The sequence below is a fragment of the Dipodomys merriami genome, unplaced genomic scaffold (assembly GCF_024711535.1).
Source record: "Dipodomys merriami isolate MVZ:Mamm:240054 unplaced genomic scaffold, mDipMer1.0.p SCAF_3, whole genome shotgun sequence".
In the NCBI taxonomy this organism is placed as follows: domain Eukaryota; kingdom Metazoa; phylum Chordata; class Mammalia; order Rodentia; family Heteromyidae; genus Dipodomys; species Dipodomys merriami.
The window spans coordinates 47,198,016-47,219,452 of NW_027204492.1; the positions used below are offsets into that span (position 1 = coordinate 47,198,016).

Below are 21,437 nucleotides of genomic sequence, written 5' to 3' on the forward strand. Positions count from 1 at the left end.
GGCACTGAATTAATTCCATTGTACTTGCTCTTTAATTAATTGATTACTTACATGATTAATTAAATTCCTGGCTGGATCTTTTTGTAAAAATGTTTTCATCATTGTCACCACATCCTTTTACATCTGCATCTGATGTCCTATTTCTTTGTTGTTCCTTGATTCTTGTTCTTCCTCAAAACATAGCTCATATGCTACTTCCATCATGAAAATAAATTTTTGTGAATCCTCTAGGTAGTTTGTGGCTCCTTTAGCATTTTCTGCACTCACATACCCTCACATTTATATTATGCACAATTGGCATAACACATTCGTGGGTTCTTCTCTATGAATGTGACCAAACATGGGTTAAAAATTTAAAAAGAAACAGGAGGCATACTAGATGTATACAGACTATATTCTTTTCTTAAATTTTTTTTTATTTTTTGGTCGGTCGTGGGGCTTGAACTCTGGGCCTGGGCACTGTCTCTCAGCTCTTCAGCTCAAGGTGAGCAGTCTACCACTTGAGCTACAGTGTCACTTTTGGTTTTCTGGTGGTTAATTGGAGATAAGAGTCTCATGGACTTTACTTGCTCAGGTTGGCTTTGAACCATGATCTTCAGATCTCAGCCTCCTGAGTAGCTAGGATTACAGGTGTGAGCCAATGGAGCCCGGGCAGACTATATTCTTATCATTATCCCTTAAATAATACAATTGTATAACATTTATACTATATTAGATATAAGTAATCTAGGGTTAATTTAAGGTTTCAGGTTGATGTGCATCAGTTATAGACAAATACTTCACCATTTCATGGAATTGCTTAAAGTATCAGATATTTTGATGGATTCTGTGTATCTTTGGTCCAATCTCCCGTGGATACCAAGAGCTCTGGAGGTCCAGCCCCATGCTTAATCCATCTTTTCACTTCAGGATTATCACACTGTTACCTGCCACGCTCAATAAATATTATTTGGATGCATGTCATACTTTGATTATTTGTTTGCATTATTTTTTTGTAACTAGATTTACATTGTATAGTGCAACATATTGAATTTACTATATACCAAATGAGGTTTAACGATCTAGCAGAAGGTCACTTTAAGTTCAAATGGCCAGATGTCCTTATCTAGAGGCCCTAGAACAGTTGCTTGATTCACTAACGCTCCTGACTTACCCTCTCTCCTAAACCAGATAAACAAACATGGCAGGCACCAGACCAAAATTTATTTTCAGCTTGGACTTTGAACAGATATCCTGAGTTGTCTCCCCACTTCCTCCAGTTGTGAACTTATTTCCCACCAACTGTCCCACTGTTAGTTACTTTCAAATCACAACGACTAGACAACTAACATTCCTTCATACATGCCATAAATACTTCAGGTTATAAGCAATAAGATCTTTTTTCCTAATAAACCTGTGCTGCTGTTGATCATCTCTTTGTTTTCTTTTGCCTTTCCCACACCTCTTCTTGAATCTGATAATCACTACATTTACAAAATAAGAGATTGTGGCACATCATGGGAAAGGACTCATGGAAGTAAACATTTCTGAATGACCAGTTGCACCTTGTAATAATAAAACAACTAACACAACATGCCAGCAGCCCTTGGACATCAAGGAATGAGGATGATACTGGGTGTTCACACAATCTATCATGGACTTGTCTTGTAGCTTACCCCATTATCCACATCCTAGATCTGGGGGCTGTGATTTAGAAGAGAAAGCTGTTTCTCTAAAAACTGTTGATAAGATGTAAAGGCCAAAGCAATACTATTTGCTACCTCAGTAGAGTAACAACTTAAAAGGAGAGAAAATTCCTGCTCTTCCATACACTTTACAAGCAACCACTGTGAAGTTCTAGTATTATGCAGTCATGTCTCACCAATTATAGAAAACAGCATACATGGAAATACATGGAGTTAAAGGCTAAAATGGAGGAACAGTATTGTGTACTCATTTCTGTCTATGAAAGTTGCCCTAAAAACTTCTAGGAATGCTTCAGAGATCCCTTATAACAGATGTGGATCTGAGGTATATGCAGAAACAACAGACAACAAAATTTGGGTTTTGTTATTTATGTGAGACACAGGCTTGAGGTAATGTGTTTGGGTTCTCTGTGAAGTTGTTTTTCCAACAATACCTAGAGTTTGTTCCCCCCCCCCATTGTATAATTTTATTTTCTTGTCCCCTATCTGTTCTCAAATGGTAAATTATATCTTCTTATTTGTACTGCTATCTTGATACATAAAACTAGGATCATGTGTCTCCTGAGTTTCTTCTTTCTTTCAAATTTAGTTTTCTTGGTTGCCCTGTGTGGTTCTAAAACCAAAATATATTTATTCTGTTTCCTGGTTTCATATCTTTGTAATGCTTCTCTTGTGAGTTTTATTAATGTCTAAAACTATATATCAAATCTAGTCATAGGCGCAATAGCCCAGTTACATATCTACCTATTGTAGGCAAGTCTGTTTATATTTACTTACAGTAGGCAAGGAAAGAAGTCATCTGCTTGGTTGGGGAAAGAGTAGCGAGGTCTAAGTATTTCTAGCAACTTTATTAATGAAACAGATTTGGAATTGTGCATTTGTGTTTTAAGGGTGGTTTTCATTCCTGTACTATCTTTATATGCTTCTTTCTTCTCCAAAGCATACTTTTGACCTTGTAACAACAAAGTCAAGAATACTTATAGATGAGTAATTTGTCACAAAGTGGATTATGAATGCATGGAACTTGAAACCCTATGAGATAACAACAACAAAAGACTGTAATAAAGGGGTCAATCTAGTTCTGGCAAAATGCATAGATTATAAATCCTGACTAGGTTATGATGTAACAAGAAGATTCTCCTTTCACATAGTAAACTTCTAGGGACATGAAGAAAGAAGGGTTAAGGAAAGTTCCTCCAACTCCTGTACTACATAAAGATATCTTTATCTCCATAATTCAATCATAATATTTTCTTTCCAAAATATGAGCAACTAGAGTCATATGATATTGTGCAGGCTTGGTTCCTAAACTATGAAAGAGCCTTCTCTTAGCATCATCATCTATTCACTGCACAGTGCCTGCATTCTGATTTGCAGCTTTATTACAATATTGAAAGGATATTCTTTTAAAGTCATGAGAAAGCTCCAAAATGATAAATCAATTAGTCTTTATCATTTGGATTCTACTACCAAATATGAATTGTCTCCTTAAAATTTCACTCTTCTTCTGGGCACTGGTGGCTAATGCTTGTAACCCTAACTATTCAGGAGGCTGAGATGTGAGGATTGTGGTTGGAAGCCAGAATGGGCAAGTAAGTCCATGTGACTCTATTCTCCAATTAACCACCAAAAAGCCAGAAGTGAAGCTATGGCTCAAGTGACAGAGTGCTAGCTTTGAGAAAAAAGCTTAGGGATAGCATCCAGGCCCCAAATTCAAGCCCCAGGACCAGCACAACAAAAAACAAACACTTCCCACTTTCTTTCCTTTTAGAACAAAGTCTGGATTTTCCTCCTACCTGTCCTTCCTAAGCTCTGCTTTTAAGGCCTGAGTGGAAGCATCTTCAAAACTCTTGTGTCTCTCAACTAACAAGCTCAAGAATGCAATCATTTTGTCATGAAATCTGTACTCATATTTCTCAAGAAGCTTATGAACATCTTAATTTCATTGCTCTGCTACCAATTTTAGCTTATCTTTTTCTATAATCACCACTCCTTTCCCTGTTCTTAATAGTACCACAATTTGTCCTTCTGGCCAATCAAACTAAAAACCCTAGGATTATCTTTGACACCTAGCTACTCTGACAGTAGACATGTAATTTATCATTTACTCCCTGTAGCTTAAAGGTCCTAATGCTTATCTTTGATCATGTTCCTATTGCTTAAAAACTTTCATTAGATCTCTATTTCCTAAGGAATTATATGCTAGGAACTTAGTCTCTTACTTCAGCACTTCAAGATGTGGCTCTAAGTCAATTTTTTCAGAATTATTTCCCTAATGTTCATTCTACTTTATATATCCTATTAACAATTGGCTAAAATTATGCTTTGTACTTGTTTACTTCTATGTTTTTATGACATTTCATTTGACTGGAATGCTACTGTCCCCACCCTCCAGCTAACACTGCTGAAATCCCTACTTAGTCTCCAAAGCCTTTTCCTTCAGGAGTATTTTTCTGTTATATCCAATAAGGCATGCTATCATCTTCCTCTGAACTCACATATGATGTTATTAACACCTTTTCTCTGATACCTCCTATCTTGTGTCTTACTCTGTAGTCTTCCTGCACATTTTATCTTTCTTACAAGACACAAAGGGTTTATAATCTTATCTAAATTATTTCTGCATCTTCTATAATGTCTAGCACAGTACATTTCACAAAACAGATATACAATAAATTTATCAATATTTAAGGGCTCAATTCCTAATCTAAGCTTGACATCAGCAAAGCTTGTGCTCTGGGTTACTATTCAGCTACTATGCACCAATTTAACCACAGAGGCGGTTTATTGCTGTTTATTACATTCTGAGTGGTGGGAGCTTACACTGTGTCATTTAGTAATATTTTTAGTATCATATCTCTTGATATGAGAGTCTTCTTTGAAAATATCTTTTTTCCTTTTTATTTGTTGGTGGTATTTGGATTTGAACTCAGGGCTTCATACTGCTTAGGCTGTTGCTCTACCACTTTACCACTTTTCCCATCATTTTGGCTTTAGTATTTTTTTTTCAGAGTCACTTGTTTATATGCCAAGTTGGCTTCAGACCATCATCTTGATACCTAAGTCTCCTATCTAACTGGCAAGCTCTGTCTTATATAGTTTATTTGTTGAGATGAGGGTATCACTAATTTTTTGCTTGGGCTGGTGTTAAATTGAAAGTAGCCTGATTCTGGAATTTATGCCTCCAAAGTACCTGGGATTACAGGTAGGAACCACTGTACCTAACCTCCATTTTATGGGCCAAGAACAATATTTGGGAGTTTGTTCTGAGAAGCATTTCATTACTTAATATAATGTCTTTTGGGAAGGATCTATGACTTAGGCAATTATGTAATTCATTAATTTTTTATTTTCCACTGAAAAGTATTGGCTATCATTTCATATTGATTAAATATAGAACTGAAAACATTGCATAAAAAACACAAAAGTAGAGTTCTGTATTTTTCATACAGTGATTTCTATCTACAAGTGATGCTAATGAAGATGGCCAATACAATAGGACAATTTTGCTGTGTGGTGTTGGTTGACTGATTTGATTGGGGGGAGGGGATGCATTGCCTCTTATTTTTCTTTCCTTGGGGGAAAATAAGTAGTCTTTATAATTGTGCTTTTCTCTCAACATATTCAAGTGGAACTTACTTTAAAAGGGCATGGATTCCAGTCAATGAAGAAAATCTAACCAAATCAATGGATATTGGAAAGAGAAAACAACTTAGGACCAGTAAGAAAAGATGATCTAGGTAGAAAGGCATGACAAGAAAGAAACCTATAAAAGTTCCTGGTGCCAGGCACTGGTGGTTCACACCTTTAACCCTAGCTACTTTGGAGACTGAGATCTGAGGATTATGGTTGGAAGCCAGCTCAGATATGAAAGTGCAGGAGACTCATCTCCAAATAACAATGTGAAAACCAGAAGTAGAGCTGTGTCTGAAAGTGGTAGAGCAGTAGCCTTAAGCAAAAAAAAAAAAAATCTCAGGGGCAGTGCCCAGGCCCTGAGTTCAAGACCCATGACAAACTAAAGAAAAAAAAGTTCCTGGCTCTGCTGCTTCTAGAAAGAGGCAAGCACACAGTTTTTTGGGGGAGCTTCCAGCTCTTCTAGTATTCCAGATGTTTAACCTACTTTTAGCACTGTGTGTTCCTAGATTGTCTTCACTTCTGGCTATCTGAATACTTTTGCAATTTGGCCAGCCAACCACAGCTATATGGGTTTTTTTTTATCTTATTTGTTTACAAGTACATTCTAGCTATGAACCAAGGGTGCCTTCAACTTAGACTATTCAGAATTAGTATTTTATACAGTTTGTGAATATAAGCTTGGTATTTCACTGTTGACAACACTATATTCCCTTCAGTATCAAACACACAAAAAGAACATGGAAAGATCTCTCTCCTGGTACTGTCTTTCTAGAATTGGAATGAAGTGAACGACTTTTCAGGCAGGGTCCTTTGCAAATGTGCATTTTTAAAATAAGCAGACTAGGAAGCTTATATAAAGTTTTTTTAATGGCCCAGAATGACATGCTTTTAATTAACAACATCTTAACAGAGAAGTAAAATGATACAAAAAATTAGTTCAGTTCACTTTTAACTATTATTGCTCTGATCCTTCAAGAAAGAACAGTGACAGCTTTTGTTTTCCTGTAGCATCAGAAGGAGCCTCTGACAGCATGGTAGAACATTCTCATTTTACAGATAAAGACCAAAGAGAGGTGCAATGACTGCCTCATAAGTGCGTATTAGCAAAGCTCTTAGCTTTCTGCCACGCAACATTGCCTTACAAAATGTATAACCACCATATAAATACATATTTTCTTATCATTTTCTCATGCCTTCTAGTCTTTTTGTAGACAATCTTCAATATCTTCGTAGACACAAAACTATCTTATTGTCCAACCAAAAGCCTTCTCTACTCACAACCAAATCAGCTTTAGGCTATTCTCCAGAGGCTGGCCCTAAAGGGAAGTAGTAGAATTTTACCTACAACCTATCAACATTCAAATAGAAAAAAAAAGATGATTATCATTTACATTAGCTTTGGTCACTAATATCACCATCACCCAAGGTTTTGTGGACTACTTTGCACTGGCTCCCTGTTCATTTATTGCTTTACTAAATTACATTGCTTTTCAAGCTATCAATTTCCATTCTAGTAACATAATTAACTTTCAGCCCACATACAGCACATGCTATTGAAGTGAAATCCTCCTTATTTAAATTAAATAGAGTTTACATATTTGCTATTCATTTTCTTCTTACATGTACTTATCTAGATAGCTTTATAGCCTGGGAAGGGGAAACTGAAAGTCAGCATATCTACTTTCTTCCTCTATCTCTAGAAATAGGACCATTGCAAATATAAAACCTTACCTGGAGGTGGTAGACAGTTAAACAGCTGGATTATCCTGAGATGAGCTACTATTTATCTCTGCAATTGAGTATGAATAAATAAGGACAACCTTCTAGTTCCACTTAAGAAGGGGTGGCCTGCTTCTTTTATATTTTCCTTCGTTATCAATGTTCATAGTGTAGCTTTATCAAATATACAGAGACAAATGTTCCAATGCTTTTTGATTTTTGATTATGGATTGGTTTTTTCTGTTTTCCTATTATTAACAAATAGATCATAATAAAAAACAAAATGGCCTATACTAATAGGCATTGTCTCAGTTTCCTTATCCAAAAATAGCTAATGGTTGCTGTGACATCTGTGGTCTAATTATTTATAATAATTTAATTTTATTTATGGTTTTAAATCACTTTCCACCCAAACCACATGGCCATAAAATAACAAGATATTTAATATTAACCACTGTAGGAGTTCTTATTTCAATAGTTACCTCAAGCTAACATTTGCTAACTTCAAAGTTTCAATCATGTAGATGTAGAAGCCTGCTGAGATTTCATACATGAACTGAGATCAACAGTTAGGAAAGAGTCTTCATGAAAAAGTCCACATCCTTTTTTATGTTTTGTTTTGTTTTTGCAAAGAGGTGGTTGACACCTAACAGTCACCTTTTCATGCCTATGTCACTTGGAGTGGGGTATTACCTGAGTTCCTTGGAATCCGCTTTCTACGGTCTCGGAATGCTGCACCTGATTGCAGGGCTTCTAGAAGATTATCCATCACACCAGTCTCATCACCCTCTGGAGGAAAGGAGAAATTGGAATTAATCTTGGAGCAATTAAAGTTAAACTACAGGAAAATAAAGGGGAAAAACTCCTGTCAGATTTACATAATACCCCTAAATTAAAGACATATATCTGTTTTAACATAATGGATCCTGTCAGTTTCTGGCACCACAGACTACTTTGCTTATTATGCACCATTAAGCAAAATTCATGCCAATCCCACTGTTCTTTCAACTTGAAGACCTTGTCTTTTGTATTATTGATGACACGCTCAGTATGCAAATAAACAGTAGCTGATCTGTTACTTCTGCCTTCTTATTAAGATTCTTAAAGGATATTTCTGAGCAAGAAACCACTGACCCAGCTTAATGCAATCAATGTGCAGGGTGCAATTTTATGAAGCTGAGTTATACAAGGTTAAATACTGATTGTATTAATGCTTCAGCATTCAACCATCATCTGTGATTATCTCAAAATACACTATTTGTAAAACACATTTGCATTCAGTTCTTATCTAATCCATATCTTTTACTCATTTTGAAATGATGACTTTGTATAAAGCCAAGGTGATTATGTCTTGTGAAAGGCCATATTTTATAATGGAGAGAATTCTTTTGTGTACCGAAGCTTCCTGTGGAAAAACTGTGTTGAGAAGCCATGGGTGAAACATTTAAAAAATGTTCATGGAAATGCCTGACAGAGACAGAATTTGAAATATTTCATCTTACCCGTATCATTGACAGCTCTGGCCATCAAACACACTCTGAGGATTTATTCCTATATTTTTTCTGAAGGTGTCAAATGTCAGAAACACTAGGAGGCAGCGGATAATTAAAAATCTGAGTCTTTCTCATCCTAATGAACTAATTGATGGGTTAGTTAAATGTGTAGTTCCTACACAGGCAGAAGGGTTAAGAAAAGAAGGATGGTGATGGAGAAGACATTGTTTTTGATGTTAGTCCAAGGTTAAACTTAAATCCTACTTTGCTTAAAGAATTAACTGTGAGGTACCAGATCACAGAGAAAAAAAATTCTCTTGTGGGACAAAGACAAGCTAAAATCTTTTTATGTGCTTCATTTGACTTGAGACTTCCTCAATATTAGTTACAGTAATTTATCCCGTTTTTTTTTTTTTATTTTTTGGTCGGTTGTGGGGCCTGAACTCTGGGCCTGGGAACTTTCCCTCAGCTTTTTAGCTCAAGGCTAGCACTCTACCACTTGAGCGACAGTGCCACCTCCGGCCTTTTCTGCTTACATGGTGCTGAGGAATAGAACCCAGGGCCTTATGCATGCAAGGCAAGCACTCCACCACTGAGCCACCTTCCCAGCCCAATAATTTATCCTTTTAAAGAAGACTTTCTAGGACAGGATATTGAATACAAATGAAGGGAACCAGGCACTAATGACTCATGTCTGCAATTCTAGCTACTCAGGAGACAGATCTGAGGAATGTACTTCTAAGCCAGTCTGAGCAGGAAGTTTGTGAGACTCAATAACTCCAGTTGGCAAATCAAGAGAAGTTGGAAATAGAGCTATGACTCAAGTAGTAGTGAAAGCCTTGACCAAAAAATTCTAATGGACAGAGCCCAAGAACATTAATAACCAGAACAAAAAAAGAAAAGGAAAAAAAAGATAAGGGAAACACAAGTTCACAGCTACAACATTTGGTGGAAAGAGGAAGAATGAAAAGAAAAACCTCACTGACTAAACAGAGAAAGAGGATTGTATCCTTTTAATATGCAGGAAGTTCACTGAAATCCCATATATAGAAAAGAGGAAGAAATAGTAGGTGGGCAGTAAGGAATACGGTGGGTGGAAATATATATGAAAGAACTAAATTTTATACAGTGGATGATTTATGTTTATTTTATGTTTTCATTTGGAGATATGACTTGAGATCAGGCAGACAGTAAAGCTACCATCACATTCCTAACTTGCCCCAGAACCTCATGCAGGTTAGTCAAGTGCTCTAGCACTGTGCCTCAGACTAGCCCTCTTTGCATGACAGCTAGGAGAAGGTAAAATGTATAAGGTACATATTAGCCAATTCACAGTTCTATGTAGGACCATGGAATTTGTCCAGCACTGTTTGATAATAAGCATGTAATACAGACCACAACTACAAGTGACATCTTAAATATTCTAACAGTCATACTAAAACAGGAAATGTGCAAAATTAATTTAATAGGTTAGGTAAATATTTAGCTAACCATATATAGAAATTAACAATATATTTTGCATTATTTCAATGAGACAGACTCAGAAATTTAATGAGTATTTCCTTTGGCATATGTTAATTCAGATTAACTGTAATTGAGCCACATATTGCTGCACTGAGTACCACAACTATCAGCTAGGAAGATACCCAATCAACTTTAGAAAGACTTTCTACATCACATTTGAAAGATGGCAAGGAAGAAAGGTAGGGTTATTTCTAAATGCATAGGATAATTAGGCAACAAATAAAGGCCTGAACTGACAGGAAAGCAGAATGGACAGGATGGATATTACAAAGATCTTAATATAGTGTAATAAGACTTAATTAGGGATGGGGAAGTTGAAGGAAAGAGTTAGGTTTAAGGAAATGTAATAACCTCTTTGAAATGACAGGAATATATTCTTAGAGGTCTCATATAAGAAGCTAGAAATATGGGTCTAGACGTGATGAGTAAAGTTGGGCAGAACTAAAGATTTGAGTGTATTTGGAAGATGGATGAGATAGTATATCCAAAGGAAAAGAGTGGAGAAGATATCCAATTCCTGAAGTCCTCAACTTCTTTTAAGAAACTAAAAATTATTTAATAGACAAGTAAAAATTGTGTATGCTTACCGTGTTCCAATATGATGTTTTGATATATGTGTACCTTGTGGAATGACTAAATCAAACTATGTAACATAGGTATTAGCTCACGTATTTGTAATTTTTGTGTGAGAGAGAACACTTAAAATGTACTTCTCACAACAAGTGGCAAGTAGACAATATGCCGTTATTAACTGTAGTCATTATGATGTAAAATGGATGTTTTGTACTTACCCTTCCTGTAGAAAAGAACTGTATTCTTTAACCTAATATCCTTTTACCATCAATTTTTCCATCCCCTAGCTTATTCCAATGTTTAATGGACAGTTGAGAAAGACAGAACTGAGACGGCAAAGAGGGAATTTTTCAGAGTAGAAATCCAAACAAAAGGAAAAGAACAAGGGTGCAAGTGATTTTTAAAAATGACTTCTAAAAATGGTAGTTATAAAGACTGTAGAAAAATGAATATATTTAAACAAGTGAACAGAACAGAATACAAAGCAGGATAGATGTTACTTAAAATTCTTTAATGGCATTATTTTGTGATTAGAATAAAAGAAGGAAAAAGCAAATATGACATAATGTCGAGAAAAATTAAAAAATAAATCCCTGCTTCATTTAGTGGGTGCCACCTGAAAACATTTACTGAAATATTTTGCAAGAGCAATGTTTTTCATCGTTTTTCATTGTTTTTTTTGTCATCCCTGGGTCTTTTTAGGCATCTTTCCCTGCAATGTTCCTCACTGTTAGAACTAAACACCATAGATATGTCTCTGTTGATTTACCATGGTTCTTTGAAGGATTTCAAAATGACTATACTATTTAAAATCTTTTTCTACCCACATTCCCAAGGCCCAATAGCCTCCCCCATGTGGGTAGTTGTGGGGTGCAAGAAAGTGTTCTATGGTTTGCTAAGAACAAACAACAGCAACAAAATTTGGTTTTGTACATACTACATATAAACAAGGGAAAAGTGGATTTCATTCTATTATCTTTAAAGGAATGAAGTGATTTTCATACTGAAAATATCTAATGTCTAACTGGACTGAATCAAAGATCTATGAATATACTCATAAAACCAATTTATATTTCAGAAAATCTTCTTAAAACAAAAATGGAAACCAACATGCTAATTTGAAACCCATTATCCTTCATTCTGAATTCATGTCACTGAAATTTGGTTTGTGGTTGAATAGTATAAGGTTGATAGTGTACCTTTAGGAAGGTCCGAGTTGAAGTTCCCACTTTTAGTTTAACATGCAGCCATCTGAATGAAAATCTGCATACATCTGCCTCATTCTACCTTAGTACTACTGTTACTAAACAGTCAAAAAAAAAAAAAAGAATGCAATCCAAAGGATTATGTGCTGTGTCTGAAGTGCTCCTATCCTTCATGATTGCTGGAATGCAGAGTTAATGGCCAGAACTCAAACAACTTCCTTGGATTTTGAGGTAAAGCCACATGCTAAGGATAACAGAGTAACAAGATTTTGACAGGAAGATGCCCTGTTAATCCTAACTATACTATTGGATGTTTTATGCAAGAAAGAAAAACATTAACTGGGCACTAGACAGTTGGTCATGCCTTTAATTCTAATTAAGCAGGCTGAGATTTGTGCATTATGGTTCAAAGATACCATTGTCAGGAAAGTCAGAGAATTTATTACCAGTTAAGCAGCAAAATGCAGGATCAGAAGTATGGCTCAAGTGGTAGGGCTTGAGCAAAGAACAGAAAAGCTGAGAGAAAAACTTAAAAAAATTATTTCTAGGGCTGGGAAGGTGGTGGCTCAGTGGTAGAGTACTTGCTTTGCATGCATGAGGCCCTGGGTTCGATTCCTCAGCACCACAAAAACAAAAAAAAGCTGGAAGTGGTGCTGTGGCTCAAGTGGTAGAGTGCTAGCCTTGAGCTGAATAGCTGAGGGACAGTGCCCAGATCCAGTGTTCAGGTCCCACGACCAACAATTAAAAAAAAAATTTCTAAATTGATAGAACATTAGAATATCTTATTCAGTTGTGATTAGTTGTAAATAGGTTTTCTGATTTAAGACTGTATTTAAAATAAAAAATATTTTCAATGGAAAAATCTGAATGAGTACATATAGAAAAAATGTTTTCTTACATCTTATAATACCTAGGTTACAGAGTGAAAGCATAAGAAGGGGAAATTTGGTAAAGCTTTTAGTCACTAAAATGATAGTGTATGGATATAGCTGAGAAGTAGCATTCAGAGGCCAGTTCATAACTTCATAGTGAAATCAGTCACAGATATTGAAGCAAGGAGGCCAGGTCTGGGTGCCCCCCCCCCTTCCCCCCATCACCTGCCTCCCAGGTAATGGGTGTGCCGGGACCCCTGGAGGCAGGGGTGGGCACTTGGCTGATAGGTTACTGAATCTGTCAGTCTAGTGCCTGGGACTGGGAATTTCCTGAGGATCTGCCCCCTGTGCCAACCTATTGAGGCCCTGACCAGCCTAGCTGCCAGGACTCCATGTAACAAGTGTCTTTGTGATCGTGTCCTATCTCCTGGCTTATCTCCAGTCATCATGGAGTCTCAATTCAGCTCTTTGGAGCTGAATTGGCTGGTTGGTATTGCTTTTATTATTTCTTTCCTCTTTAGCATGTTTCCTAGCTGTGTTATGTGTATTTGCGTGCTACAGGCCTTTGTAACAACTGGTGGCCTGCAGCCTGTTAACTCCAATATTCTATATTTTAAAATGCTAAGGAGCTAGGTGTACTGCTCAGAGACCAAGGACTCTGTGTAAGGTGCTTATTGCCACAAAAAAACATGTGAGTCATATTATCTTCTTGCTTCAACATAGTATTTGTCATTTAAAAGTTGAATGTCTTGCTGATCTTAACTTTCACCTGTGTTATGTTGACTTAATTTCCCTTCCAAAATGTTTGAAGATATTATAGATTAAACCAAGTAAACCATTTTTCTGCTATACTTTTATGCAAGACTATCTTCTGATGGTTGGCATACCTTTATTTTGATGCAGTTCTCTATGGCTTTCTCATTTTTGTGTGTATTTTCAAGGATTTTTTAAATAGCAACAATGTTGAATGACACAGTACCTCTAATGCAGGGTAAAAGGTAGGCCTGTCTGTTTTAAAGACAGATCATATGCTCCTTCAGGGAAAATGTTATTCAGGTTTTCTTTCTGCCTATTGTAACAGATTAGGGTTTCTTAAGCTTTAAGGCACATCCGCAGTGATGCAAATTCACTGTTTGTGTACCATCCATCTGGGCTCACCTTTGTGTCACCCTACAGGAGCTGGAGGGCAAGCAAAAGCAATATAAACCTGAGAACATAAAGCTTACAACTGCCAGCTGTACTGTGAGTAATAGAGTTCACATCTCTGATTCAGAAGTCTTGTGTTTCCTGCTATCTGCATGATACTGAGGCAGGCTAACTTGGTTAGCATGAACATAAGGTACAATTCCTGACCTTTGATAGTTTTTGAAACTATTTTGTTCTCTCTTTTCTTTACTACATGTTCATTACAATCATCCTTACTAATCTAGTAACTTAAGTGCCTAGTGTCTTTGATCTTTCTTTTACAACGACTGCTCTCTAATTCACTAGGCCTTAGAATAACCAAAGACAATGTAAGGTCAGTATCCCTTATCTGAAAAACTGGAACTAGAATGTTTCAGTTTTCAGAGTCTATTGAATTTTACAATATTTGCATAAAGTTTACCAATTGAGCATCCTTAATCAATCACCCAAGGGTTTTAAATTTTTTTTTTGTTTTTTTTTTTAACTGTATTTTTTTGTCTTTCCTTTTTTGGTACTGGGGATCGAACCCAGGACGTTGCACTTGTTAGGCAAGCACTTTGCCACTGAGCTACATCCCAGCCTGGGTTTTAAATTTTTTCTGATTTTGAAGCATTTCTAATTACTGATTTTCAGATTAGTGATATTCAATCTATACTATAAAAGACATTTTCTAAACCTGAACACTGGTAGCTCATGCCTACAATTCTAGCTATTCAATGAGCATAGGATCAGAGTTCAAAGCCAGCCCAGGCAAGAAAGCCCATGAGATTCTTATCTCCAATTAACCAGAAGAAAGCTGGAAGTGGAGGTATGCCTCAAATGTTAGTGATTTTCATTTGAGCAAAAAAAGCTAAAGTTTAGTACCCCATGTCCTAAGTTCAAGCCCCAGTACTGGTATTAAAAAAAAAAAAAGGCTTTAGATCAAGTGGCTTCTTGAATTCCCAAATGTATAATTAAAGATTTCTGCAAAACTGTTTAGACCTGAAGAAAGTTGCTATCAATAAGTCACTGTTAATTGACTGAAAATAAATGGCTTCTGGAAGTGGCATTATGGCTCAAGTGGTAGAGCACTTGCTTGAGCTGAAGAGCTCAGGGACAGCTCCTAGTCCCAGAGTTCAAGCCCCATGACTGACCAAAAACAAAATAAAACAAAACAAAAAACCAAATGGCTTCTTCCTGAGGTTAGGGAGACCACCTTTCTACATGAGGCAATACTCATACAGATAAGTTATGTACTCTCAACTGAGAAGCTGAAAAATACTTCATGCAGTGAATAGGGCTTAAGGCTCAGAATATATTGAATTTCTGTAGTACTTTACTTATTATAAGTCTACTTAAATGACTAAGAAATGCAATAAAAAATCAAATCCTAATGAATGGTTCAAATGTGTAAAAATTTACATATATAGAAATTTACACATTTTAAGTGTTCTGTTGAGGAATTTTAACAATGCTTATACCCACATAACTGATTGGTAGCCATGAATGATAAGGAAATGTCAAGGAACTTTATTTTAAAATAGAGGACAGGATCACAAGGTCTCCGAGGAAAACATTGTACTTAAACATTCTCAGCTTTTGCAACCTACCCAGGTCTTTCCATAAGATGGGATTTTTTTTAGTATCCCATCCACCTAAATATTAATGAAGGCTCTCTTCTAGCCTAAAGTGGATCAAGAAACATTTCCTAGAACAATACACCTTTAACTTACCCACTCAAGCCAGTAAACCATGCCCTAGAAGGCAAATGTAATTTAAGAAACTCCCCTCCACTCTGTCCCACAGGCTAGACTTAGAGAGAGAGTTTGTACTCCAACTCATCTACTTTAATAAAAACTTGTGCTGAAAAGGTATTGTCATTTTCACCCTAGTGATAACCTGACTTTTACTATATGGAAAGATTAATCTATTCCTAATAAAATTTCCTGTTTAGACAGAACTTTCTCATCACCTGCCCTGACTCTCCACTAACCTAACTTCTACCACAATCAAGATATTGAACATTTTATCACTGTGTCTATTTTGTCCCCTCCACTCAGGAAATTTTTATCTGATTTCTATCATCTTATATTTGTTTTACCTATTCATACCATGTATTTTAAGAGAGGAGAATCAATGTGATTTTGAAATAAAGCTCACATGGCCTGCCTCATGAACTATGAGGAGAGAAACAGAGTCGAAAGATGTAGGTAACTGTTATTTACTACAGCCAAGATATGGAATCAGCCCAGATGCCCCTCAATAGAAAAATGGATCATAAAATTGTGTAATATATATACAATGGAATTTTATCCATTCATCAGAAAGAATGACATGGTACCATTAGAAAGGAATTGGAAAGACTTGGAAAAAATAATATAAAGCCAGACCTAGACTGTATGGTTTCCCTCATTTGTGGTAGCTTAAAAGTGCCTATAATTCTACAAGTAAACATACTAGGTGGTAAGCAAGGGGTACAAATAAATTAACCAAAGTGTAACAGATTCTATGGAGAGTGAAAATAGTATAATTATCTTAAAAGATTAAATCAAAGCCCAACAAGTATCAGAAAATGGGTACTTGAAAGAGGGTAAGGTGAGAACAAGGCAAGGTGGGTAGAAGGGGAAATGGGTGAGAATGCAGGCAAGAATTGATTGCAAATACTACAGAATTGAGAAATATAAAGGAAAAGGTGGGTTGAAGGGAGAAGTTGTTCAAGTGATGACACAGATCAAGATACATTGTACATGTAAACTTCTTTGTTAAATGGCAAAAATTCAATACAAAAATTTAGATAGATAAGGGAAGGGCTGGGCTGGGTGGCGTGAGTGAGGATGTTGAAAGGGGTGACAGTGATCAAGATGCACTGTATTCATAAACTGCTTTGGTGACTGGCAACACCTTTGTACAACTATGTAAATATAATACAAATATTCAAAGAAATAAAATATAGAGGTTACAGTGATAAGATCAGCACAAAGAGACTTGTATTATCAAAGTAAGAAGTTTGAATGTGCTTCAAGATATAACGCTCGACAAGAAATGTTCTCACTATCTTACTCATGTAACTGTAATCCCTTTGGACAGCATCTTTACAATAAAATAGAAAAAAAGAGGAAAAAAGAGGAAAGAAATAAAAGATACTTTAAAAGCCACAGTTAAATATAACATGATGAAAGTGGCATTTATGATCAGCCTTATAGCAGTATGCAAAATGGACTAGAGGAGGTCAAGAAAACAACTGCACAAAGAATAGAGTTTAATTCATAGTGACAAATATTATCCTGCATATAATATTGGTTAAAAAAGACTAAGAAGAAAGTAAAATTGTCTTTGTGAGCAAGGTCATTGCCAGTAGTAACGGAGGTTGGCAGGATAAGAAGGCAGTGACAAGTGGAATGCAAGAAAAATCAGTGTTAAATTCAATCTTTGTTGCACTATCTATCATAGTCCAGATTAAGAACATGGTATAAGATGTATGGAATGGTTAATGACACAGAATTAGAAGACCATTCACTCATCAAAGGAAGGAAACAAAAAATTCCTTCTCTGGGAATCTACAAAAAAGGGATGCCTGGGGCTGACAAATAGCTGTTATAATTTAACATAGACCAACAGACGATAATAAGTAAAAGTCTACCTCAATATGGGGAAAATAAAATAGTGTGCTATAAGACATTAATATCTGCAGGATAAGAAGAATCATATTACCGCAAATGAGTCAGAAGAGAAACCAAACATTGGTTATATAAACAGACATATATCTATACAACTTGTACTGGTCCATAAGTATTCCTAGAAAGTGTATATCTGATAGGAGGGTTTTAGGGGGTTGGTTTTGTGCTTTAATTGGAATTGAGCTTATAGTCACTTGGAAAACCAGCAGATGACAACTAAGCTAATAGTTTATGAAGTTATTTATGGCCAGAAAATGTTGAAGAAAATCAAGGTATTGGCCCAAAGAGATTAACGAGGGCATAAGTAGAAACCACAGTGTTCTAAGGGAAATAATAATGGAGGTAGATATTCCTGCCTAAAACAAGAGGAAAGAGGATATAGAAGCTCAGAGAAAATGACTAGAAACTATGTGTTGTGTTACAAGCCAAGTAGTAATTACATTATTCAGTAGCTAAAAATTGCAATCAATAAAGAAAAATATAACATTTCTAAGCTGAGGCCTTACCCAGTGAGATGTGTCATAAAATTAAATTTACAACAATTAAAGTTAAAACCATAGAGAAAATGTTCCTTAGATAGTTCACTCATTCTGTTACCTCATCTCCTTAGCAGAACAGGTAACTAAAGAGATTCCTATAGTGAAATAAATCATCAGATTCTAGATAAATCTCTGAGCAAATATTATACTTTCTGAACTATTGTAACTTCAGGTTAAGGTTTTAAGTACACCTTATCATGAAATAAATATTATATGCTGGGGTAACAAAATAAATAGATATTACATCCACCCCAAAATGATGAAAGATGAATTGATTTTGCTCCAAATATCTACCTGAGAGGTGTTACCTAAAGTTTCTTAGGGAAAAGAAGTTATTGAATTAACTTTCTCTGATTATTTGCAACTGAAAGAGAAGCTTGTTAATATAAATGAATGAATTTCTAATGGTGAAGTTTCATTGCTGGATCATTTTGGACAGAGGCATATCTTTGGCAGTTTACCTAAGGCAACAGAGCTTAATAGTAAATGGTAGTTAAAAATATTGTTCATGCTTACTCCTTTTTCTTGGGTTACTTATTTGCTAAACGATTGGGAAAAGTAAATTATATTTTCTGCAAATAAACAGCCAATAAGCCTGAATGTTTATGCTTACCAGAAAAACACTTGTTGATGCCCCTGGTAAAATATCTCACATTCATTATTTTAAATAATTAATATTTGAAAGAAACCTTTGAAATAATTCTTGTGTCTTATCAGAATCAATCATTTACTAAGGGCATAAAACACTTCTGAAAGGAAAGGCAAACAGGAACAAACAAAAAAGGAACAAATTTAACTCGGTTCCAAACCATCTACCAAACTGAATCCAAGTTTGCTTTCAGAAAAGAAAAGGTGAATATATTTTGGGAGATAGGAATACTAATAGCAGCCAAGTATTTATTGAGAGCTAATAATATGCCAGGCATGGTTCTAAGGGATTTATATTGAATCCTATTTCATTTTTCTGGTAAAGAAACATATAAACTGAGGTAAATTAACTTGTTTCAAGTCACTTCGCTGGGAAGTGACAGAAATAACATTAGAATTCAGGAAAGTCTTGACTGTGGTTAAGTCCATCTGCTACACAGCTCACATGCTAAGGATAGATTTTGCATTTAAAATGTTTTTTTTTAATCTTGAACTAAAAGAGAATATTTTGTGTTTCATAAGAATTTTATAAAATTCCACTTTCAGTTCCCAAGTTTTACAAAAGCACATTCTTCATTATGGATTATTTTTGCAGTGTTTGGGTGAAAAGGGCAGAGTTTAGTTGCAATAGAGACTTTATGGTCTGCAAAGCTTTGGATACTAATAGTGGACCTTCTAAAGAAAAGGTTGCCTGCTCCTGTTGTAGAGTACACAACAACAATATGAAAATCATGCTAGTCCAGCCATTGCTGCATCTCATATGGTGCCTCTTATACTGAAGACTCTTGGCAAGGGCTAAAAGCTATATCATAAAACAGGGCCTTACTGCAGATGGAAAATGAGAAAGAGCTGTATTTAATATATGGGTACTTGTATTTGATATGCTTCCATTTTTGAAGGCCAAAGCCACAAAAAGATAGGATTATGATTCTGCTAATATATTTTAAGGATCAAAGTATTTCAAGTAAAGATTTTTATATTCAACTTTTTCAAGACAACTTTCTTGGCTAATGTGATCAAGGTTACTTTTTTGCATGTGTTTCCTTTATTTACTTATGTAATTTCACATAATCACTCACATATAGTTTCAATATCCCTTTTTCCCATCCCCCACTACGTACTGAATTCTTTTTTTTTATTGTGAAAATAGTGTACAGAGGGGTTAAAATTACATGGGCAAGATAATGAGTACATTTCTTATCAAGCATTGTAGTCTCCTCCTTTGTTTCCCGTCCCATCCCTTCCCATCCTCCCCGTCCACCCACCTAATCCTCCTCCCCCACCACCAAAGTTGGAAAGTTCGTTTTTCCACATAAAGACTTGTACATCTCATTGTTGCAATGGATCCACCTGTATCCCTATTTAAATGATTTGTTTTTTTCCCTTCCCCTCCACAAACCTCAAATACAGTGAAAGCAGGGGTTATACCATGGGGGAGGGACATACAAAGCAACAAAGAAATAATCTTATAAACATGTTAGAAACAATCACCTGAAAGAAAAAAAAACATTTGAATACATATCTTAGGGTTCATTTCCCTAATATCAACTTATCTGACCTTTTCTGCTTGACTCAGACATATACTGGTTATTGCAAATAAGGGAAACCATGGGACCTAAGTTTCTTGGGCCTGGCTTACTTCACTTAATATATATATATATATATATATATATATATATATATATATATATATATATATATATATATAATTGAATTTCTCATCTCATTAGACAACACAAGCAGTGCTGGGAAATGTAAGGGTTTATGTGGCTGACTTTGGGTTTTCATTATCCTAGATCATAGATCTGCCCACCACCTCCCCTTTACGATTCATGTCCATCAGTTGAAGTAGAAGACTTGTTGAGTTATTGTCACACCTCTCCCTAGCCTGTATTTCAATCAGAATTAGCTATTTTTTTCACCCTTTAAGTTGTAATAATAAAATGACTAACTTGAAATTAATCTTACTAAAGTAATCATCAACATGACAGTCCTCCAAGGTTTTTGAAGTTGTTCAGATTATATCTTTTCTATACAGACGTTTAGCTAATTTCTAATATGCATGCCTTAATACAGGTGGCTAGCTCACACCATATTTACAGCAGAATCTAAAAAGTGCATATTGTTTCCAGGTTCTGAAGGCTCACATTGGTTGTAATAATAGCTACTTGGGAAGCTGAAATCCAGAGGATCACAGTGTGATTCCCATTTTTTAGAATAAAATTCCAGGATATTATATCCTAAAACAAGGAGCAAAGACAGGACTAGTGGTAGAAAATTAGCTGAGCAAGCAAGCTAACAAAGCACAAGGCGCTGACTATAGGACAAAGGGGGAACCAATGCAACAGTTATACTCACACTATGTTGGAAGTGAACTTTACAACTTGGGGGGAAGGGTGTGGGGGAGAAGGGAAAGTGGGAGCAAACAAGAGAGGGGGTAACACTGTTTGACCAGAAATGTACTCATTACCTTTCTTATGTAATTGTAACCCCTCTGTATATCACCTTTACAATAAAATAAAATTAATTTTAAAAAAAGGATTATGAAGCAGGAGTTACACATTCATTTTTTTTGTGGGTGAGATGAAATTTAGGGCCTCACTGGAACTATACTTCCAGTTTCAGAAAAGGTCTTGCATTAACTTTGTCTGAGCCAGCTCCAACCTACAATTGCTCTATCTATATAACATCAAAAAAGCTGG

At 35.8% G+C, this 21,437-nt stretch overlaps 1 protein-coding gene across 4 annotated transcripts in view; it reads right to left on the minus strand.

Moving 5' to 3' along the window:
- Nucleotides 1-21,437, minus strand: part of Diaph2 (diaphanous related formin 2) — an 812,745-nt gene that overhangs the window by 157,807 nt on the left and 633,501 nt on the right. For 3 of the 4 annotated variants that reach the window (XM_070040099.1, XM_070040098.1, XM_070040100.1), the window contains one exon: nucleotides 7,734-7,829. In XM_070040099.1, coding sequence (XP_069896200.1) covers nucleotides 7,734-7,829 — 96 coding nt within the window. Of the gene's footprint in view, nucleotides 1-6,233; nucleotides 6,638-7,733; nucleotides 7,830-21,437 lie in introns of those variants that run through there. The other variant, XM_070040101.1, reaches the window with a different exon arrangement.